The 23442-nt window shown below is 29.9% G+C and overlaps 1 protein-coding gene across 1 annotated transcript in view; it reads left to right on the top strand.

Annotated features, from left to right (window-relative positions):
• Nucleotides 1–23442, top strand: part of LOC132944085 (syntaxin-binding protein 5) — a 155723-nt gene that overhangs the window by 21637 nt on the left and 110644 nt on the right. Inside the window, 1 exon segment of the mRNA XM_061013250.1 lies at nt 11374–11471. Coding sequence (XP_060869233.1) covers nt 11374–11471 — 98 coding nt within the window.

Below are 23442 nucleotides of genomic sequence, written 5' to 3' on the forward strand. Positions count from 1 at the left end.
AATAAAATACAATTTAAATATATGATCAAGTTGAATCTAGAATACAATATATTCCGCCCACGTATTCAAAGCGTACCAATGCTCTGGTATACCTACATTGTTTCGGAATCCATAAATTGGATTACCCATGTAAAATTTATGGGTTTCAGGGTTTGTTAGGTGGATATCCTTAAATTACACTACACACGATTTAAATGTTTGAAATAGTCTCAACATAATAATATTGTCTAGGTGTATATAAAAACGGAACGTTTTATACAAATTTAAATTGCGTACAATATATTACATTGTATATTAAGTGTACTTTTATTATACATATACTAACCAGTAGCATTTTAAAATAATAGAATGGCACGACTTTTAAAATGTTCACTCGAAGTAGGGTACAAGTATTCGTACGTTAAAATAATACAGACAATTAAAAAAGTTTTATCCGTTATATCTGATAGCAATACTGCCAATATTATAGTTATTTAAAACGTAAATAATATATTATACATTTAAAATTTATGTCAGCGGAGGCAAGGGTGAACACCCAGCCACTGCAGTATATCCGGCCCGCTGTCTTATATTTTATCAACTTAACAAACTTTTGTGTGCAAAAAGATATAATATGATAAATTTGTGTATTAAATATTATACGTTTCTTTTAAATTATTCATACTTGAGCCCGGTGGAATTCATTTCACGTTTACTTAAAACATTTAAGGGACATTTTTCTAAAAAACAAAATACGTTCACGTCCTTTCGCTTTCGGAAACAATTTTGCATATACAATATACATGACGTACTGTCTTGTTTTTTTTTTTTTACATAGTCCAACTTTTAAGGCTTAACTGATATACACAACGTGCAGAAAATGGGCGTTGGCTTATCCATCAATTTTACTGTCTTCTCGACCGAGTGAAGTGAGTAGAATAGGGGAAAATGTATATATAGTGACTGAGTGTGTAGACTGTATAGACTATGATGCGAAGAGCAACAAAGTTTGTACGTTTATTATAACCAGTAAGTGTTATGCATAACGTAATGGCCACGGAGAACAAAGTGCACAAAAGCTAGAATAATAAATCAAAAAGATCGCTTTGTTTTGAAAACGGCTTTTATAAATTAAATCGTGCTGAGCGGTGCTGTGACAGTATATTATGTCTATAAAAATTGTTTTTGGTAAACAATCGGTGATCCCGAGACTTTGGGTTGATTGAGTAATAATATGAAACTATATCATAAATCAAAAAAGATTGTTAGTCCTTCGTAAATATTAATTTGCAACAATACATTTATATCGTTTATGTATATTATATATTATCAGAAAAATAAGTTACACAACTTGTTGTTTGTACGTGAGAAAAATACATTATAATTTAAAATACAGAAACATTAAACAGTGATAAGATGTGACAGATTACTCAGTAAATACGACTAATTTTTCGTTATAAATACATATTAAGCTGTTCAATTAGAAACGATATTATTTATTTTGATACGATATGATACTGTCTGTAAGTGGAAATAATTCAATATTTTGAATATTTTGACCTTTCGGAAGCCAAGGGTCTTATTTAAAATCTGTATTTGTTTAGAAGTAATAAGTGGAAAATGGGGATTTAGAATACTGTTTGGCATACCTGCTTATATATTTTCATAGTCTTATTTTCATAATATAATATTATATTACGATGAAAGTCGTATGTATTAAATATTAATGCGGTAAATTGTTTTTATTCGTACAGTTGTACAATCAATTATGGTGACATTTATTTTTTATTTTATCAGAATATATTATATATTTTACCGACTTTATTTTGAAAACGAAAAAGATTAATAGATTTATAGATTAATAGACATTACCATTTACAAACGTTCCGGACTGAGGTTGATAAATATATTTCTGAATTATTTAAATTTAGTTACCTTTTTTTTTTTTGTTTTTGTTTTGAACCGTCGACGCTACGGGAACTGCTTTCGCAATTTAGTTACCTATGTGTTATTATTACTATAGAAAATCGTCTCAAAGTATATACCTAGGTCCTAGGTACTATTAACGTAGCGGTGAGAGCTATAACATTCGTCTTCGTGCACACTGCAGTATTATAATACCTAACCTATAGAAACAATAATTATTGTTATATGATAATATGCGTTTTTAATATTATTATTATATCATAGGTCTGATGTAAGTCTTGCAGTGTCCGTCATCCCGTGCCACGACGGTTTAATGGAAATTACGTTTTTATAAAATCGGAGGTTAACGTTTCCGTGGGGAAATAGATGTCCTGTCGTACCGGATATATTATTATATGGGTACCCGCGACGACGGTGTACGGCCGGATTACGCGACGTCGTCGACTATACTGCTCCCGAGTGGTGTCCGCTGCACCGTGCACGTGTACCTACTACACCGTATAGACATATTATTACATTACACACATAATAAAGGGTTGTTGTCCGGCTGAACCGGTGCCATTCGGGCGGCGGCGGGCGTATGTACGAGCGTCGTCGCCAGCATAAAAATATATTATAATAAGGACGTGCGCATGCGCGGAATGCACACAGGGTGGACCGTCGAGTTTTCCCGCGTCGGCTGCCGCGTACACGCGGGAAAACTCTACAAGACTTGGTGTGGCGACGACCGACCGCTCTGTATAATACGTATAATATGTACATCCTGGTTTTGGCCCGGCTAATGTGTGTGTGTGTGTGTGTGTGGGGGGGGGGGGGCAATACGGCCGAGGCCGCGCGAGCTTTCCGCTCGCACGTATAGACGGACACCCACCCTCCACAACCCCACAACCCACAGTCCGCCGCCGCCACTCTCTACGACCGCGGCAAACTGCCGCGGCACGTGGATGCGACGTTGCGACGCAACCGTTCACTTCTTCCGCGTGTCTGTGTGTGTTAGGTATAGATACGCACACGCATACACAGTGCGATTCACCAAGCAGTAGGTCACACCCACTTTTTCCTCTAATAATGAACTCATTCAAATTCAGATTCTTGGAATTTTCAAAGTATGAACCATTTTTGAAAAGACTTAGATTTTTTTGATTACACCAACTGTAAGGAGTGTCCTGTGGCGATATCGACTTTTTATTTCAAACGACAACCGACTTTTTCCTGTAGATGACCTTTTTTGTTGAACATTTGAAGACCTAATAGTAATTATTAACGATCTATCGACATTTTATAATTTATAAATATTTTCAGAGTGTAATAAATTCTATTTTATATTTTGGTAAAACCTTCATTGAGTACTAGTTTTCAGTGTACAAATCGTAATAAATCAGAAGCTACACTTTGAATTTTGATTTAAATTTATCAACATTTTCATAAAAACTTCACAATAAAAAAATGTTGGTTCTGAAAAAAAATAAGTTTGTATTACCACAGGTCACCCCTAAAATGGCATAAGAATCTAAATAATTTAAAATACGGTCCTTAAGTATACTTAAAAATTTCATAAATCAGAATTTAAATAAATTTATTATCAAAGGAAAAAATGGGGATGAGCTGCTTCGTGAATCACCTTGTATACAGACACACAGACACACAGACACACAGACACACACACACACACACATGTTATACATTCATGAGTATAGTTATGTCCATCTTCGCTCTATCACCGTCATGTACAAAGTTCCTTTTTTGTTTATCCTGGGAATCATATAGTATATTGCCACCTCTCATCGGACCGCCGATGGACTTTGGATTTTAGTGGTCGTGAAATAGTATTATAAGCTCATTAAAAATAGGTCTGTTCGCGAATGCTCCTCTGCAGCGTCCCGGACATCCTTCTTCGTCCAGAGCAACCCTCTCGATCAAACATAAAATATTAGGGTGATTCAATCAGCTACAACAAGCACCGTGATCGACGACGAGTCACTACAAAATATCCAACACCGCGTTTGAATACCATTTGTTATTACTTAGTTGTGTTTCTGATATAGGTAAGAGCCAATTTAAAAAATATTCATTAATCAATTAGCCATTCGGTAATAGTTAATAAATTACTAACGTTAAAATAATTATCAGTTTGAATTTTTTTGTATATAATATTATTATTGCCGTTTACTTTTAAGTTCGGGTTCGTACAAATGTTTAACATATTTCGCGTATAATAGGAGGTACCTATACCCAATATTTATTTTCAAGACTATTTTAATCGTCGGGCACTCAAAAAACGATTCAGATCGGAGAAGATTTGATTTATTGTACACAATATAGTGTTTATGCTATTGGGCTATTCGACCACGAATTCCAAGTTTAAGTTTATACTACTAAAACTACGGATTTATAAAACTATTACCCGATTAGGGTAATTATTTGTAGTGCTGAATTCGAAATTAGTCACTCAAATCTGACCAACACCCGTAATAGTAAAAGTTTTTAAGTTTGATTCCGCAGAGAGGGTGGCAATCTCCGCGTTTTCCTGACTTCTCGTGCTCCTCAAAGATTTGTACGAAAACGGGAATAAACGGCGCTGTGACCCACTCTCGTGGCGCGGACCCACTCTCGTGGTGCAGACCCACTCTCGGTGATATAATATATCAGTACGGCTCTATAATGGTCGGGTGTTGCGGTCTTCGGAGTGACCGCGAGTGATCTGTATACATATATGTACGTCGGTTTTCCGACCGCCCTTTGCGAGCTCCTATCGAAAAATCTTCTCGTCAAACCGCTCCGATTGAGAAGGTATCGCGTGAATGCTTGATGAAAAACGATCCGTTTTTCAGCTATATATATAGGTCCAAGTTTAGTGTCCATATCGCGAGCTTTCGTTCGTCTTTTTTTTTTGTCCGCGCGTGTGTAGTGTTTTATTGCGTATATGCTCTCAACGGAACGTATAGTCAGACGCGAATTTAATAACCACGATCTAATATGGCCATTCGTTATTTAGTTGCTAATGCAAATATATTTATATATTTTTTTTTTAATCAATAAAAAAACCCGCAGCGACATAAGCTCACGAGTTATTTTACATATAGCAAACTTAATTCTAACGATCGAGAAGTGTAAATATTGGCTAGTTTAAAATTATCAAGAATCATAATAGTATATGTTACAGATGTGTGTACATTTTTATAATTTGCAGCTTGTTTTGTAGATTAGCTTTTTTGACGATCTAATGTATTTTATCATCTGTTATAATATTATGATATTTTGAATAATATTCATATCTCTGTGTCGAGTGAACGAAACGTTCATTTTTCCGCGACGCGTTGACGGCAGTATAATAATATTATACGATGTGGCAGATGGACGATGATTTTTATTTTCGTATAACCGTATAGGTGTATTGCAGCACGTAACAGCAGTTCTCACTTCTCATTACATAATGTATAATATATAATATATATATCTTGTTGTATATTATTACATAAATTAAATCTAACGTATACAATATAAAAACCTTAGGATGAATTTTTATTAAAAATATGCGAGACGATAATTCGCTGAACGGTTGCACGTGTCGTTCACTCTATAGAAAACGATATGGCTTTTGATAGAAAAAAAAAGTAAATAAATAAACAATAATAAAAACAATGATGAAAACGAAAGTTAAAATAGATACGACTATTATATACGAGTGAAAATTCATTTTGAAAATGAAACCCGGCTGACCTATAATTTCTGCGGAACGTTTTCTGCTTTCAGTTGGAATCGGATCCGAAACCAGTACATTTAAATGCTAACGGGTATTGCGAAATAGGCCATCGTAGATCTCTAATGTTGTACTACCAGTAGAATATGTAACTGCTACCTAACCTTCTCTCTATAATAAATACTTTTTAGAATCTTGTTTATTTAAGAAAATTGTACAACTGAATTTTAATCGATTGACAAATAGGTACCTACAATTCAACGAGAAAATAATAATTCAATAACTATTTGTTTAGATTAATCACCTAAGTAATATTTAGAAATTGTACACTTATAACAATAAATTAACAATGTAACTTTAAATTTATATTTTAATATCTCCGGAAAAGCTATTAAAATATTTTAATCAAGTTATATATATTTTATTTTGGCCGGGATATTTATTATATATTGCTAGCAGATAACATTTTTAATGTGATTGATATTTTCACATAATCGTAAATAATATACAATAGTATGTTTGCCTTGATTATACGAAGTTTTCACAATCGATAGTTCCAGTTTTATGCTCAGTACATGGTGAAACAGTTAAAAATGCACTTAAATTTAATAATTTTTCATGATCAAATAATATGAGCAACATAAACAATCGCAAACTTTTACAAACTTTTGTTTCTAATGTATTTTGGATAGTTAATTATTTATGGCTTCCATGTATTAATCTTTCAAGTATAATTAATGATATCATTAATAATTGTAATTAATACTTAAAATCTATACAAACTGTAAAAGTTTATATTTTTATGAACACAAAATTATTTTAAAATGGATGATTGATTTTTTTTTGAGAAAATCGTGCAATTAACTTTCGGTAAATGTCTTATTATTTATGTATCGATCATTAGTGACACACAATAAATGGGTAACTCTTTAAACGCGTATGTCATGATTTCGTATCGAATTTGATTTAGATTCGAATTTTTTGTTGGTAATATAATAATATATATATGTGCTACCCCAAAAGCTTTTATTAATTAAAGTAGAGCAAACTTGTCTCCAAATGCTATATACACTACCCGGATCTGTACCCATCTAAATAATTATACACGAAATACAGACGAGACTAAATTTACATTATAAATAATATACATATATATTATTATTATTATTATTTATTATACAGCTATTAATTATACCTACCTATAGTGTTATAGTAATGTGAATAATAATTAATGACCCATAGTTAAATACAAATGTAGAACAAAGTGTTCCAAGGTTTCCGGTCCCAGAAATGCCCTAGCTGTAATCACCCACCTTTTTTATTTTATTTTATTGTGTAGGGACATTTTTGCCGTACCTGAATAGGGGTCTCGGCTTCGCTGTTCTCACAACAATTACAAAATATATATTATAACAATTGAAAAGGAGTCGTTCGAATAGCTCGGGTTTCATATTATTATCTTAGTATAATATGTCAAATATTTGATGACATAATGAGGCTCATCGTATCTTAAAAATGTTTTTATTCTTGTTTGCTGTTGCTGATAATTTATTTTCCCTTAAACAATATTTGGTGGACGAATCAATGTCGTTTTGTATATATTTTTGGCGTCTATATAGAGTTTTCAGCTGCAGAATGTATTATAGTGTATGCAGAGTTTATTTACCCTTTTCATTTTGACTTTGCAAGCAACAGTAAACATTACGATGTTCGATTTTTTTAAGTTTACCTATTTATTTCTCAGCTTATCTGATGACCAATCGACGGACGTGATTTCTAAAGACCATCGATGCGTCGGCAGTAAAGGATAATAGGCAAGGAAACTTTTTTAGTTTTATTTATTTTAAAAGGGCGTTTTACAGCATCCTACTAAGATTGATAGGAGGAAAGGACGCGGAAAAACATCACATCACATAATGTCACTTTTATCAGTAAAGAATTTACAGGCTGTGATAAATGTGTTGGACAACTTTAGAAATATATAGAGAAAAACTCTTTAAATATTGTTAATGCGACTGATCGTTGAACTTGCAATGGTTGTACGCGTACGTAAGAGTAAAACCATCCCTTATAAAATGGGTCGCGAGGGGGGGGAAAAGGGAGGCTTATAATATTTTTTTCCCGTGAAATTTGTAAGCATTATACTTCAAAGTATATCGTCAAATTATCTAGTTGACATACTTTACGAGTGTTCTGTAAAAGTATATAAGTATACAAATACTGTAAATATAGTAAATTACAGTATACGTATATATGTACCATTCTGGTATACAATTTAATTTTTATATTAAGTGGTATATTTAACCGCGAAATTCTAAAAATTAGTGCCTAGTTTTTTTAAATCCATTTTATTAGTTCACATGTTGAAATTGGGGTAATAAGAATGTTATGTATATAAATATTAAATAAGTGATATATCAGGTATCATGTAAAAAATTGTTTTATAACTATTAAGTCGAAACGTGTCATTGTATAATATATAATATACTTATTACTTATATTATGGGTAGGTACGTCATCAGATATTATTAATATTTTATTTAGCTATAAACCGGACAAATCTTTTGAAATAGAAAGGTACATTTTAGTAACATACATTATTTTATTATATAAATTGCATTGCAGCTGCGGTTGTAATCTATAAATTACATTTATTTAATAAACACAAAATTACACGGATGTTAACCCTAACATAAATTATATGATTCTCGTGGGTACTTTTTTCACGTCTATGTTATTAATATCGAGTATTGACTATTGTTCACGTGGCTGACTAGGACTTTAAATTGAATTTGATTTATGACGGAAATCAGCCCGAGAGCGTATAATAATATAACAGTATGTATAATGTATATTTTCTCATCGCTAGATTTTAAAATGATAATATTTCCCTCTGGCTGAAGGGGTAATTTTGTGGTATCTCTAACCTATTGGGCCGTGTGCTTTTCGATTTATTTTTGTGTGTTTGAGTTCTGGCCGCGGGACCATCATAGTGTGATCATATTTTTCATCTCATCTTTTTACCGTTTTGAACATTGGGTCAAAACAGTCATCGATCATAAAATATATAAATGTTGCATATATTATAACGTGTACAGTGCGCGTATACAACATGAATAAAAGAAACAGTTTGTCATTTTTAGCGTACACTCCAGAGTAAAAAACATTAAACGTTTATGCAAACTAAATTTATGGAATGATATCTTTCACTTTTACACTCGCCATTTGTTTAATAAATTATATGGTATTTAAAAATTTGCATACTCCTCAGGAAATTGTAAATAATCATCATATACGTCGGTACACAGTTTGCACGGTTGATATGATTTCGGAACGTTCGCAACAGCTGAGGTGTCACGCGCACAGTGCGTGTCTCGATCATCTCACACACGATTTTATAATATTCCGGTGTCGCATACATTATTATATTTTATAGTACGACGTATAATATTATACATCATTCATTTTCGTCGAGAATCAATTCGGAAAATCAAAGCATAATATTATTTTAGATCTTATTATTCTCTTATTGCAGTTATTATATAGAATCCGTCACGAGCTCGAAGCGTAATATGGGTGTATAGTGTATATATATATTGTATACCTATAGATAATGTATAATAAACGGCCCGAGCAATATATTATATTGCACAGTGTGCACTTTTCACGTCGATTTCTCGTAAACGCTGATAAAGCGACCGGCCCACTTTTCCGAATATACGGAAAAGCTGTATAGCTGCGGATGGCGCCGCCGCTGCCGCACTCTCACTATCGCGTCATCGGCGTTTTTCCCGGAAAAGTTATTAATGGGTCGTAAAAACTGCGTCCATAGGATTATATTATTATTATTATTATCTCGTCTTGACGGAGTTCGGTGTATATACGATTTGAAAAATGGCAATAATTCTCGATGCGCGCGTGCAATGGCCAATGATATTATGTACGCGTGTATATATATATGTATAAGTAGGTACACGTGTGGTGTTAACTTCGTGGGAGGAAATGGACTTGATTCTTAATTGCTTCGCGGTGTGTGTGTGTATATACGCGTATATCGATACACCCTCCGATCTCGTCGTGGATTACGACGACGGACGACTCGCCTATAAAAATATATATATATATATATATATATAGCCAATATATGTCGCTGGCGATAAGGTATTATATGACAAGTGCCAAAGAATCTCTCTCGCGCGCGGGCGTTGCGTCTATATAATAATAACGGCGGCGGCGGCGGTGTAAGTGTTTGAATTGTCCGTTTTTATTTTCCGTCGATGATACCGGGCTTTTAAATTGACTTTGTAACTAAAGTGTCTCGTTTATTATATTGTCTTCACGTATATGTGTACCCAAACCGGTCAGCCACCTCGTGTAGGACGTATATAGTAATCGAATACATTTTATTTACTTTTTCAAACTTTCGACGTATGTGTGCCGTGTGGTGTGCACAACACGTCATGACGGATGATTTTCACCGTTACAATATATATACTATTGAACTTGGACATTTTTAATTTGTTCGATATGAAATAATGCGACGAATGACGAATTAGTTATAACTTGTAGCACGTGTTTACAACAACTGTAGTCAGTGGTTCAGATACGGCGTTGTACAGATATTGGACGGATTGTGGTGTATAATAAAAAAATATATAAATATACAAGCCTTCAAATCAAGCCTATAATGATTTAAAATTGATCCATTTTTATTTTGTCGATAATCGATCGTACCTAATCATAATTATTATAATTTCTAAGACTACAGTGACATAATAATATGTAATAAATATATTTTGAAATAATTAGTTATTACGTTTTAATCATACATTAATTGTATTAGCTACCTACCGTTTAATAATGACTCGTTAAAACGTGATAGTTGTAGTTATGTTTTATATTTAATTAATTATGTGATTAATAAAATAAATCGTCTACTATGGACTATAATAGTATCTACATAAATAATATATACCATTATGAAAAACAATTTAATATTACACATACCTATACTTATACAGTTACACAACCAAACAGATAAATCTTCTAATATTGTATTTTTTAGAAGAGTATAATTTGATAATATAGACTATTAAATGATTACTTTATAGTTTTTAATTAAATCTACCTAGTATCTGCAGAAATGGTTTTAGTGAATTATGAATCCACACTTTACTCGATTGTATATAACAGTTTTTGACAGTTTTAATGTGTCTATGTAAAACATCTCATGTTATTATGTCACAATACATTAGAAGATATTTCCTTTTTGAACTTTAAATTATTTAAATGATACATTATTATTTACGAAAAAAAACCGACAGAAAAACTAGGATTAAAACATATTATACCTAATAGTCTACTTACTCATTTCATAAAAAAATATTAATAGCACCTAGTTAAAGAAATATATTATAATTTATAAATACATTATGGTTAATGGAACAAATAATAATAATAATATTGTATACCTACTATACCTATTAATATTATAATTTTATCCGTGTTCTATTGAACGGTGGACTATAATGTTTGATACTCCGATATTAAATTCATCAGACAAATAGAAAAATAGACTAATTCCTTATAGCGTTAGGGGTTAATTCGGTGCTTTAAAGTTTATTTTCAGTAAACGGAGCTTGATTCGTTAATTTTACGTAGCATGCACGTGCAATAAAACAATATTATTATATTTTGTCGAAAAAAAAAAATAACGAAGGAAAAACCAACATTAATTAGAATATTTTTTTTGTTTTGTTTTTTTACAGACGTTTCGTCATGGTTTTCCGTACCAGCCGACTGCTCTTGCGTTTGACCCCATACAACGGTTGTTGGCCATTGGCACCAAAAATGGATCTTTACGAATGTATCCTTTACACGAACAATTTACTACTATAAATATTTATAACTTATATATGTATACCTAGTGATATTCACGATCACGATATTATATTGTATAGGGCGATGTCGAGCTAATAAGGTAAGTGCGTACCTATAAAAATGTGTTTTTATTTATTTACACGCGTTTAATATAAACGTCATTTTTGGCGAAACGAAATTTAATACCAATGAAAAATGATTGGCGTCGGTTGTTTTAATATTATGTTATAGATAGGCCTACTTCTAGGTTTTAGGGGCCATTAATCATTGGATCTCTGTGGGGCAGAGGCCGCATTAGGAAAATAATTTATAACTGTGTGCCCCTTTTCTCTCCATTAGATTCTGTTTACGGCCATCATACAGTAGAATACCCAGCCATTCTACTGCATGATGTACAGCAATAGTAATTACTGTATTCGGGTAGATGATAAATATTAAATAGGGAAGGAATCGCCAGTATTAACGAAACAGCCATATATTTATTATGTACAAGAGATGAGTAGTTACCGGAGTAAAAATAACGCGCGCGCGTTTCCATAAACTATACGAAAGCAATATTCGGTTGAAAGTTTAGGTCATGTATCAAAAGTTATTTCAACGGCTCGAGGTTTAATTTTTGAAAAATAAGTTGTGTTCAAATATTCGTTTGCATAAGCTTAATGCGATTTCACACCCGAAAACGCTTTTTCCCTCCAGCCATGTTATGACGAATATTTTTATATTTCGTATACAGCAACGAAGAGTTACTTTATGCGGAACAATATTGTTTGGTAGTTATATTCTCATTAGTGCTTAGCTTTTGGATTAGCATATTACTTACGCTGATGGTATTTTTATGAAAATATATTGTCTATACTATATATTATAATCGACGGTTATTGATGATAGGAATGGAAAAACTTTAAACTAGAATCGCAAATCGCAATGATTTCTTTATATATTACCTATAATCTATATACGTTTGCCATAATCAAATTAATAATTCATAATATCTTCAACTAATTTGTTTGCTAATAGTTTTAATAAATTTACATTTAAAAATGCGGGAAAGTTGGTACCGCTCTGCTGTACATTTGGGTGTCATGTGGGTCACTATGTAACGGATGTGTGCAATTTGAATTCAATGATAAATCATTACATACGAAAAACGATTGTGAGCGAAGACGGTCTGTCAGCTTATGATATTACTAAATATATTATACAATAATATATATTTTATATTACTATTAAAGTAATTTATTTTACTAATAGTGAAACAGTAGATTGAATTAATTTTTTACTAAAACGTTGCATTTTAAAATGTCATTATTTGTATAAAATACAATAATATACTTTAAACGTTTTATGTAGGTACTCACGACAAATATTTTTGAATTACAATGATATCACGTATGGAAAATGATCATATAAACATTTGGTGAAAACAAATCAAACTTTGTCAAATCTGGGTTAACGTAAAAATTACCGTTTTTACTTAATTTTTTTTGTTTTCCCGATGATTTTTCTACTTTTCACCCTCCCCCCTTCAAATCACCAACTATATTCACTTTACTACCAGAAAAAATTTTTTTTAGTAATAATCGAAACATTTTTCCTGCCCAGGTGATGACAGACCAGAAACAAAAATACACTTATCATCGTCTCCACTCAGAATATAAAATGTATTATATTACAATGATTCGCGTACCTATACAAATATACTGTATATTTAGCTCAATTATTATTATTTTTTATTGTTAAATGATTTTTAAAATTTGATTTAATTATATTTTAGCTAATTAAACTCAAGTGTGAGTATTAATTTTAAAAATATGTGAGCCGATTGATGCATAATATAGCTAGTATGCAGTTTTAATGAATTAATAATATAAATACCGTACGTCATATTATATTAGTTCAGTCGAAAACACAATCTTACTATGATAGACTTTATTATTAGCCAAACGTTGTTTTTTTTTAATTTATATAATATTGTACGCATTCGTTGTATACAGTTTATATAGGTTATATTATAAATAATATACGCTACCGTATACGGAATTCAGAGATTTATGAACAAAGGTTTATCCAATCTCTCAATTCGAATAACCATATACCACACACCACTCTTCGGAACCGATCGACCTGGTTGTTTATCATGGATTGTACAACGTAAAAGTAACAACCAACTGCTATTAATCTGAGTTACTTTACATACCCATCTTTCACATTTCAGAGGGAAATACACTACGAGGAAAAAACTTTGTGTTTGGCAATTTGTTTCGTAAAAAAATCCTATCGGACTAGACGGCGCCGATTGTGCACAATACGTATACTTCTGTTTTTCCATGTCGCTTTAATTTTCAACAAAAAAACATTTCACGTTTTCCCTTTGTTTAATAGATGTTGTATATTTTTCTTGAAAGGAATTCTGTTCACATTAAACAATTCAAGCGGGATAACCGGTATAAAATGATTATGTTTGCAATCCGTTCAAAATATTATATAAATTAAACTAAATATTTTGATTAAAACTAAATAACATTGTAGAAATTATTGTGCCAAATAAAATCTGTATTAATGTATATGTTCGTATATTGTAATAAATTATGAAATATTTAAAACCTTTTGCATCATATTATTTATTGTATATATTCAAGGATGGAATCCTAAAGAATTTACTTATTATCAAACAAAAATAAATTGTTTTATTCAAAATCGTACAGAAAGTTTAAATTTAAGACTTAAGTTGTTTTTATGTAGTTTGTTCAAGGAGGAACAAACTTACTTGTTTGACAGTTAGTAAACAAAATAAAGTTATTAAATTAAAACGTCTAGTGTGATGTTAAAAATATATGTTTAAGAAATATAAGCAGCTAAATGTAATTCAAAAAATAAAAAACCGGTACAAAATCGTTATATATTTATTTTTTTTAATAGTTATAAGGTCTTTCAAGTTTGTTATCAGGTTTGATTAAAGCACAATATTTTGGTGAACACGTTTTGAGTATGTTATAAGTTAAAGCTATATTATATTATTTTCTATCTATAAAAACAAAAATTATTCGGTATTTTAAATAATCACTTACCTATATTTAATTATTCTCATTCATGGTAATTTTGGTTGAGACGTTTTACAAACCATATTTAAGTAATCTGGTATGCAATATTTTCTTGTCCAGAGGTATTATATAATATTTGAGGTCGTCATAACCTGCACCGTGACCCAATAGTGTACAATGCTGACTATGTCTAATGGCCGTCGATTGTGCCTGTCTATCTCGTTCAACACCTGAATATGTACACTCAGTAGTGCCTGCCTAACCTTTAAATGTATTATTATTATCATTTTTTAATTATTCAAAATAGGATATTCCTAGCACATGGGTATCCATAATATTTATTGATAATACAGAATAATAAGTTTGTCACTATTTTAACAAGATGATTATAATATATAAAAAAAACTACAGAGGTGTGCGGGCGTTTTACCTAAACACTTAGCTAATTATAATTATATACAACAGACAAATATTTTTAACGTTTGAGTAGTTCAGTACTTATGACAAATATTTATAATATTTATATTTGCTAGGTAATTCGTTTAAAATTACATTGGAGATAAATTACAAAAAAAGTATTGTATTTGAAATCACTATATTGTACCTGCACGACGCTCTTCGTTAACATTTAATCAAATGTTCGCCCATCGGTTGAACACTTTGTCATTTGATTTTTGACAACTTCTATTTGAATTTAGGTTTAATGGTCAGTTTTTAGTTCAAACAGAATAATTGAATGATGGAATAAATGGATGGAATTGGTTTGTTGTCAAATCGACAGTTAAATTCATTAATAATACTCATCTATTGTTCGGATAAAAAATATATATATTTTTTTTTATTACTAAAAAAAGATCAATTTTGCACATTCGCATACATTGCATAAGTGGAAATAAACTATTGATTTCAGTCTGACCATCGTTTTACCCTTACCACCATATCCCTTTATCCGCATCAAATTGAACATTTCCATAGTACTCGGGGGAATATTCAACCAAAGGATTAGTTGCATGTTGGACCTATTATGTAAAAAAAAAAATACTAACCAAACCTTTTAGATACGACGTAAATTGTACGAAAAAAATATTTAAATGTATATTTTATTCGTTTGAATACATATTGCGAAATTACCATCTTTAATTTAACTTTAGAGTTATTAATAATGGTCCACTATAGGATTTCATATCTATTAGGTACTCATGTACAGATTATATACGTTTATACATTTTTAACGATTGGTTTGCATTTTTCAAAGTTTTTTTTTAAATACACATCTCGATATGGTAATATAGCTTACGAGAACGTATCAAGTTGTCTTTAATTATTTTTGCTAGCGTGCCGATTTATTGATAAAATTAAATACATATTATAATATTTATTAAAAAAAGAATGTATGATTCTTTGAAAAAAAAACGTTGTTGGATGAATTGAGACAGTCATTCATTTATTTGTACACAACGTATGCTAAGCTGACAGTTGTTTTTATCGTGTGAAATAAGAACGAATGTATTATGTCAGAAGACTTTTCTCTTCACTCTTGGATAGCTAAAGGTTATTTGAATTTCGTATCGAATTTAAATGCGTTTTTCTGCGTAGATCACATCCTAAAACCTGTGTCATGTGAAATTTCGACAAATTCTTTACATTAAATACAAGATAAATGTATTTGGAGGATAGTATAGCACATACCACTCGAAAGTCTTACGCGTATCACCTATATCCTCAACTATGTATCATGTAATGATGGCATGATGCTGTTGATAAAATGTTATTTTAAAATAAATGGTTCTACGATTTTATTCTTTTTAATATGTTCTTCATATACCCAGTCACTCAGAATAGGTATTTATTTCTCAAACTAATTCGACTTGGGGTCATACATTTTTTTATTTAATAATTTTTCATTATTTTATTATAATTGGACTTCAAGTAAAAATATATATTATGCTAATTATACATTCTGACTAATATTCTGTTGTATAGATTTATTTATAAGTATATTAATTGTTTTAATATCTTTTATGCGTTTGAGGCTTTAATGATTATTTTGTAAAGTTAATTTTCCAATGAATGATTGATGTTTTGATGTGTTACAAGACATATCGATTTTTCGTCAATGACGAATACCATGAATAATTTAATTAAACTTTTAAGGCATGCCTTAAATGAGTTAAATGTATTAATAATTATAATTATTATTCGGATGTATATATATATATATATATTATTGTTTAATGGTATGACTTTTTAATATTTTACTTGTGCTTGCATACTTGTTCGTCTATACATAGCCCGTCAATATTTGTTTTGTCTATTTTATTTTTGTATCAAACGTTATATTTAAGCATTTAATATAATATATTTAAAAATGTTTTGACAAGCTACTGAAGTTTTTTTTTTTTGTGAAATTGTTCGTCACAATATGTATTTCACGTTTTTAGAAAAATGTAAACATTTTGAGTACGGACATTTATGTTTTGTGGGACAAATAATACGCGAAACATACTTGATTTTAATTTCCGGTTACTTTAAAAATATAATAATAACGGAAATACATTGACCGGATGGTACTTGTCTCTAGTTAGAATTTCCACTGCCAATCACTATGATCTCGGTCCAAACTTTGGTTATTTTGACATAGGTACATTAGTTTTGACCAATACGAATTCTAAAGAAAAATAAATCAAATAGGTACAATTAAAAGTTATATAATAAATAGTTATACAATCATTAAAATTGGTGGTTTACTAGTTTGATATATATTATTTGTTTACTGTTCTAAATCCTCCTCTGAGCATGATACATGTTACAATAATATTGTCTATTGTAGATTTGAATATAATTTTTTTCAATTATAAAAGAAATTAGTATAGTTTTATAATACATTGATAAATAGTTTCACTGTTGCATAGTAATTGTTATGCTATTTTTTTTTATAATATCGTGAGACACGAGTTTAAATTTTAGGCTTATACATGTAACATATATTAGTAGATACTTATGCATTTTAACATGACAATATTTAGGTTTTCGGAATCACATAATTTTTGCTTATAACATTTTGATTTTGAATTTAATTGTAATTTTTTTTACTGTCGATATAACTCTACCATATACATTTATATACGTGCATAACTTTATGTCATGCTTTAGTTTTTAAGTAATTATGTATTTGTAGATTGAAGAATAATTTTTTAAAACCTATAGTATGACTTAAGCTTTTATTGGTAACAATAATATTTATTTAAAATCGACTACAACGGTTTCTATTATTCAAATGAATCTTATGAATCGTATAATACCGTATAATATCGTTTAATATACGATGTATTCAATAGGTATTTTATATTAATTAATATTAATCCATGAATTGAGTATTTTTTTTTGTTAATTCCTAATAACCATTATTGTTATAAGTTGTTTAGGGTTTTTGAGGCAAGCGGTCCCTTGAAATATTTTGAACATTAAGTCGATATTTTGGTGGAATTAAAACAAAAGACTGAAGTGAATACTATAAAGCTTTTGTTTGGTGTGCGTTGTAGAAATAACAGAGATAAATAGGGTATAATGACTGCATATAGTTTGATGTATATTGCGTATAACCAACGAAACGTAAAAGTTTTTGAAAAATATTAAACAATGACTTTCGAGAGTCAACCATGATCAAATTAAATTATATGAGTTTCGAGTGAATGTATTTTGGAGTTACTAATGCATTTTAGTAAACTCATAAACGAAACGTGCAGGTGCAACTAGTTAGTAATAAATATTTTTTTTATCAAATAGTAAATTGACTTAGGCTTTTTCAGTTGATTTTGATATATATTTTTCTTCTACTTGCAGCATCATATCTGGATATCTGGGGCTTGTATTATTATTATACATGGTAATGTCTCATGAATATTTGAGCACATTACGGGGTTGTCCGAGAAGTCAAATATTCCTATTTATGCGATTCTTGTGCGTTCGAGATGTCTATACGTGTGTAAAATGTTTCTTTCGATCCGAGAGAGATGGCTTTGGAATATTTTACGATCGAAAATAATAAATATTCTCGTGAACATTGTAGGTCATCGACGAGGGACTGGTATTCTATTTTTTTTTTCGTACCATAGACGGGATCGAAAAATCTCTACAGTAGGATTATTTTTTTACCTTGTTTATTTTCGCATTTATATCATAAATTCTATTTATGTTTTACAATTTAATTTCAATGCAAAGAAATTTCCCACTAACTTTATGCGTTAGGTTATACGTTAGGTACGGTCGTATCGATCACATTAGTATATTAAAAAGGTGGTCCTGCAGGGGGGGGGGGGGGTGTCTTTAAATTTGAAATAAATGATTAGCATTCGTAAAGCGTTTTTGAGCAGAACTGGGTTTGTTTATGGTATAAACCATAAATGTAAAATGTTCACATTTAATGACAATTTGGTTGTTATTTTCCACGTCATGTTATTCACGATTACTGAGAAATTCCATAATTATCGCCAAAAGAACAATTTCAGGGATTTTCTAATGATTTTTTATTACCTGCAGGAATCAAAAACTCTATTACCGGTGTTAGGTGTTATGTTATGAATGCATAGATTATTAAGGGAAAAATTTTAAAATTTTTGGACACGTAATCGAATAATGGTTTTAAAATATTTTTAAAAGTAATATTAAATATTTTGACCAAATATTGTTATTATACTTACATATTTACATTGTACTATAATAATAGGATGACAATACTAAAAATATCTCACAACATATTACTACCCTCCTAGTTTCCAAATTATTAATGCATATAATAGTTTTAATACTTATGTAAATTAGTAGAATTAATGAGAAACTACTGTCATTAAATATGATTACTTATATTTTGTGTTATGGTATTATGATTAAAGTCTTATTCCAAAAATGTTTTTAATTAAATACTGTTGTACAATGAAAATCATTAACTCTTAAATCATATTTTGTTGTTGCAATACTTATCATTGTGTTTCATGATTTAATGTTCCATGTTGGATAATTCCTCGAGTATGGTTTTAGTAATATTTTTCGTCATAAAATATTCACTGTGTATAATAATTAATAATGATGTTAGTATGTATTAAATTAATTTTGATTTTTTTTTGGTAATATATTACTATGTGATATATTGAGTTAATATTTTCTTATTTTTAGACCATATATTTGTTAACACTTAATGTACGTGGAAAACTTTACTCGTTATTAATGACTAAGTTTTTGAAATTTACGATTGCAACTTTGAATTTACAAAGTCTTGCGTTTAAAATTATACGATTAATAATACGGAGTTCATATTTCCGGTATGGGTTTGGTAGTAAACGGAAATTAAGACAGAATCCACTCATTTTCACATTGAAGTTTCTGTACATTAGTGTTGTACAAGAGAACATCGAAGCATAAACGGGGTACTATTTTTACAAAAATGAGATAACTATTTGACCTCTTCTTACACGTGCTATATTTATGGTAACATAGTTTCTACGAAATCACACTTCAATGACAATAATACAATAGTTAGTATGTAGGTACACGCACCACCATGTAGTTATTTAAGTAAGACATTTGAGCCTTGATATACTATCTTGACATCTTGTATATGTTAATAAACATATTATGTGAGTGTCAAGTTTAAAACTTTAGATTATAAAATTAAAATTCAATACAAAAGTTAAAATGTCGACTGTCTTGATATATGAAACTTAGAGGTAAGACACATGGCTCTGTAACCTGTACCTACTATTAAACTAATGGTTTTAATTTAAACAATAATAATCATTTGATTAAAAATTATTTTATTTGTTCTCAGAGTAAAATATATCAACGTCAAATATCATACCATACATTTATAATATAACATTATCAGCCAATCCTTAATATAATATAAAAATAAGGTTCTTCAAAATATGTATACATATTAAATAATGAGTATACCTATGTGTATATTTTTAAATTAATTCTATTGCATATTATGTTTGAGCTGATTGTTACGCAATCAATCACGATTAATAACATTTAATATTTTAATGATAATTTATAAATTATAAGTGTTTGCAAGAATACGGCAACAACATGAATATTCATTAAATAGTTGAATATGTTTATACATTTAATTTGATTAGTGTTTATAACACCATTTTTTACTTATTCTGTGCCATACTATGTATTTTAATTATGGTTAATTATTATCCTTTTCAGAATTAAATTATGCGTATGCAGCAATCATACTTGCTCATTTTAACGATCTCAAAAGTATTCTGCTTTTAGGTAAACGACATTTGCATAATATTCCTGTTAGGGTACTGTGCTCCACTGCTCTTGCTATTTATACTGAAATGGCTGGAGCTCACAGGTGTATTTTAATGTATATACGGGTGGTTTAAAGGGCGTGTGAGGTAGTGTTTGAATACCATTATCACGTAACTTAAAATTAACAAATTATCTTAAAAACTGAGTGAAAATTAAATATATAAAAAATTAAAAATATAAAATAAAAATATGAGATATATAGATACACCTTCCAATAAATTAACGTATGCAAATTTATTATATTTATACCTCGAGCAGTATTAGGCTGGTGCACAAATTTGTAAAATCCAATAATTCAACAAATTGTAAGTGTTAGGGTTTTTTTGAGTATTTTTTAATTTTTTGATTTAATTATTTATTATTTCTATTTTCCGCATTGATAACTGCAGATGGTTTATTACTATTCAAAATATATCAATTTTTTTTTTAACTTCATCTATTTAGGGTAGGTTCTGGGCTGGGTTTATAATACTTTTGGTGTAACATCCTTTTGTACTTTGGTATTTTTATGAAAACATTTTTTTTTTGACAACACGCATTTCCCTTTATGAATTATTATTAATTTCATGTCACGAAAATCGTATGGTGAATTAATTTACAACATATTATGTTTCCGTGCAAACGAAAATAATTCATAACTAACTGAAAATAATTCGGCATATATAGAATGATGTACTATAAAAACCGCTAGTGGCAGGGTTTCTCACCGATAAAACTCATACAAGTCGTTACGTGTGCAAATATAAGACCGTGATTTATTAATGGAGATATCTTGTATCCAAAACAATATTAAGGATAAGTAGTGGGGGCGTATAATACGCGTTGTATTCGAGTTGCAGAATATGGTGTAGAGCTATAGGCTGGAGTAGAGAGTGAGAAAGAGCTTATATTTACGGGATTATTATACTTGGGCAAGACACCCGCGGGTTATGCGATAAATTTCAAGACTGAGAGAATCAGTACCATAGTAGTAGTTGAAGTTGTTATTGTTGTTGTTGCGCTCGCTATGTAGAGTATAATTATGATTCACCCATTCGTTCTTGTTATAAGCAAAACTTTTCAAATGCTGTCGGACAGGAGTTATAAGATCATTAACGGCCGTGCGTTACCGACAAAACCAATTTTTTTCGGTTTTTTTTTTTATGTTCTTTGGCTTAACACGTTTGACAGAGGTCAGAATTTGTACAAAACCCCATATTAGATTCAAACATTTTAGAATTCTTTGCATTTAACAATCTACAGGTTTACGACAAATAAACATGAATTTTCAAATGACAAATTGTATACCTATAGTTAATATGGCTATACTTAACCCTAGATAACTAACCTTATTTATCCGCCTTTATTTCTAACCATTCGTCAATATGACAAATACTATAAATATTATGAACAATTAACGATTTAACAGGTTAAATTTAATAAATTATAAATATAATTAATAAAAACATTATGAAAATAATAGTAAAAAAAAAAAATTTTCCTCATTTTTAAAATATAAATTCGTTAAATTTACGTTATCGGGATAGATATAGAACATAATATATGAGAGATATAAGGGGGGTTTAATGACATTAGATAAAATGCCTAAAAATAGCAGCAATAAAATTATCCGTGTTCGTCACATGGTTATTATATCATATTGGTTATTTTATTTATTATTTTCGACGTATGGTTAGCGATCTAGGGTTAATTATCATAAAACTCGATATTAAGACATTTGATGGCTTTTGACTTATTACATTTAATCAATTTATTGAAAATTGATCAATACATATTTTATCTTCGGTTAGAATAAGTCGGTATACTTATTGAATATTGATATTAATTTTTAGTTTTACTTTGGCCCGGTAATTAAGGAAAAAATCTTATTTAAATTTATTTTATTTGATTCTTAACACGTTTTTAAACTCTGCAGATGTTTAAGTTATGAGTTTATGCTTTAAGAAAAATTATTTTTAATGACTTGCAGGTTATACATAATTCTAACCAAAAAAGTCCCCCCATATCTCATATTTGAGAAGAATATTTTTATTTAAGTAAAAGCCATTAATTAAGAGGATTTTATCAATACCTATTCAGAGAAATTCTTAAAATAAAGTATGAGTAATTAATAATAATTATAAAAGTTAACATTTAGTTTTGATTTTTATATATTATATTATTAATTTTATAATATTGTGGTTTTTCACAATTTTCAAATATTTATGATTATTAAAATATGTTTGATTTCCTTTGGTGATAATTTTTATATACATTTTAATATTTATAGTATAATGCATCAATGCTTAAATGCAAATAAATATAATGTACCTATATAATATGAAATATTCTAACATTATGTTGAAGTTTTGTGTAACGACTTTTCTTTATAGCTACGTTTCCAGGGACAAGTCCTTTATCGAAATCACAATCCCGAAGGAAAGCGAAAAAATAATGCCATTCCTTGAAGTTATTAGATAAAAGAAGGGCGTAGGACAAAAATTAAAAGATAAAGGTACATTCATCAGTGTCAGTATGTGGGAAATGCGCAAAAAACCGTCATACTCACAAAACCTATTACAAGTGATACACCAACACGCGATAGGGCCCTTG

Source organism: Metopolophium dirhodum, chromosome 5 (assembly GCF_019925205.1).
Source record: "Metopolophium dirhodum isolate CAU chromosome 5, ASM1992520v1, whole genome shotgun sequence".
Classification (NCBI taxonomy): domain Eukaryota; kingdom Metazoa; phylum Arthropoda; class Insecta; order Hemiptera; family Aphididae; genus Metopolophium; species Metopolophium dirhodum.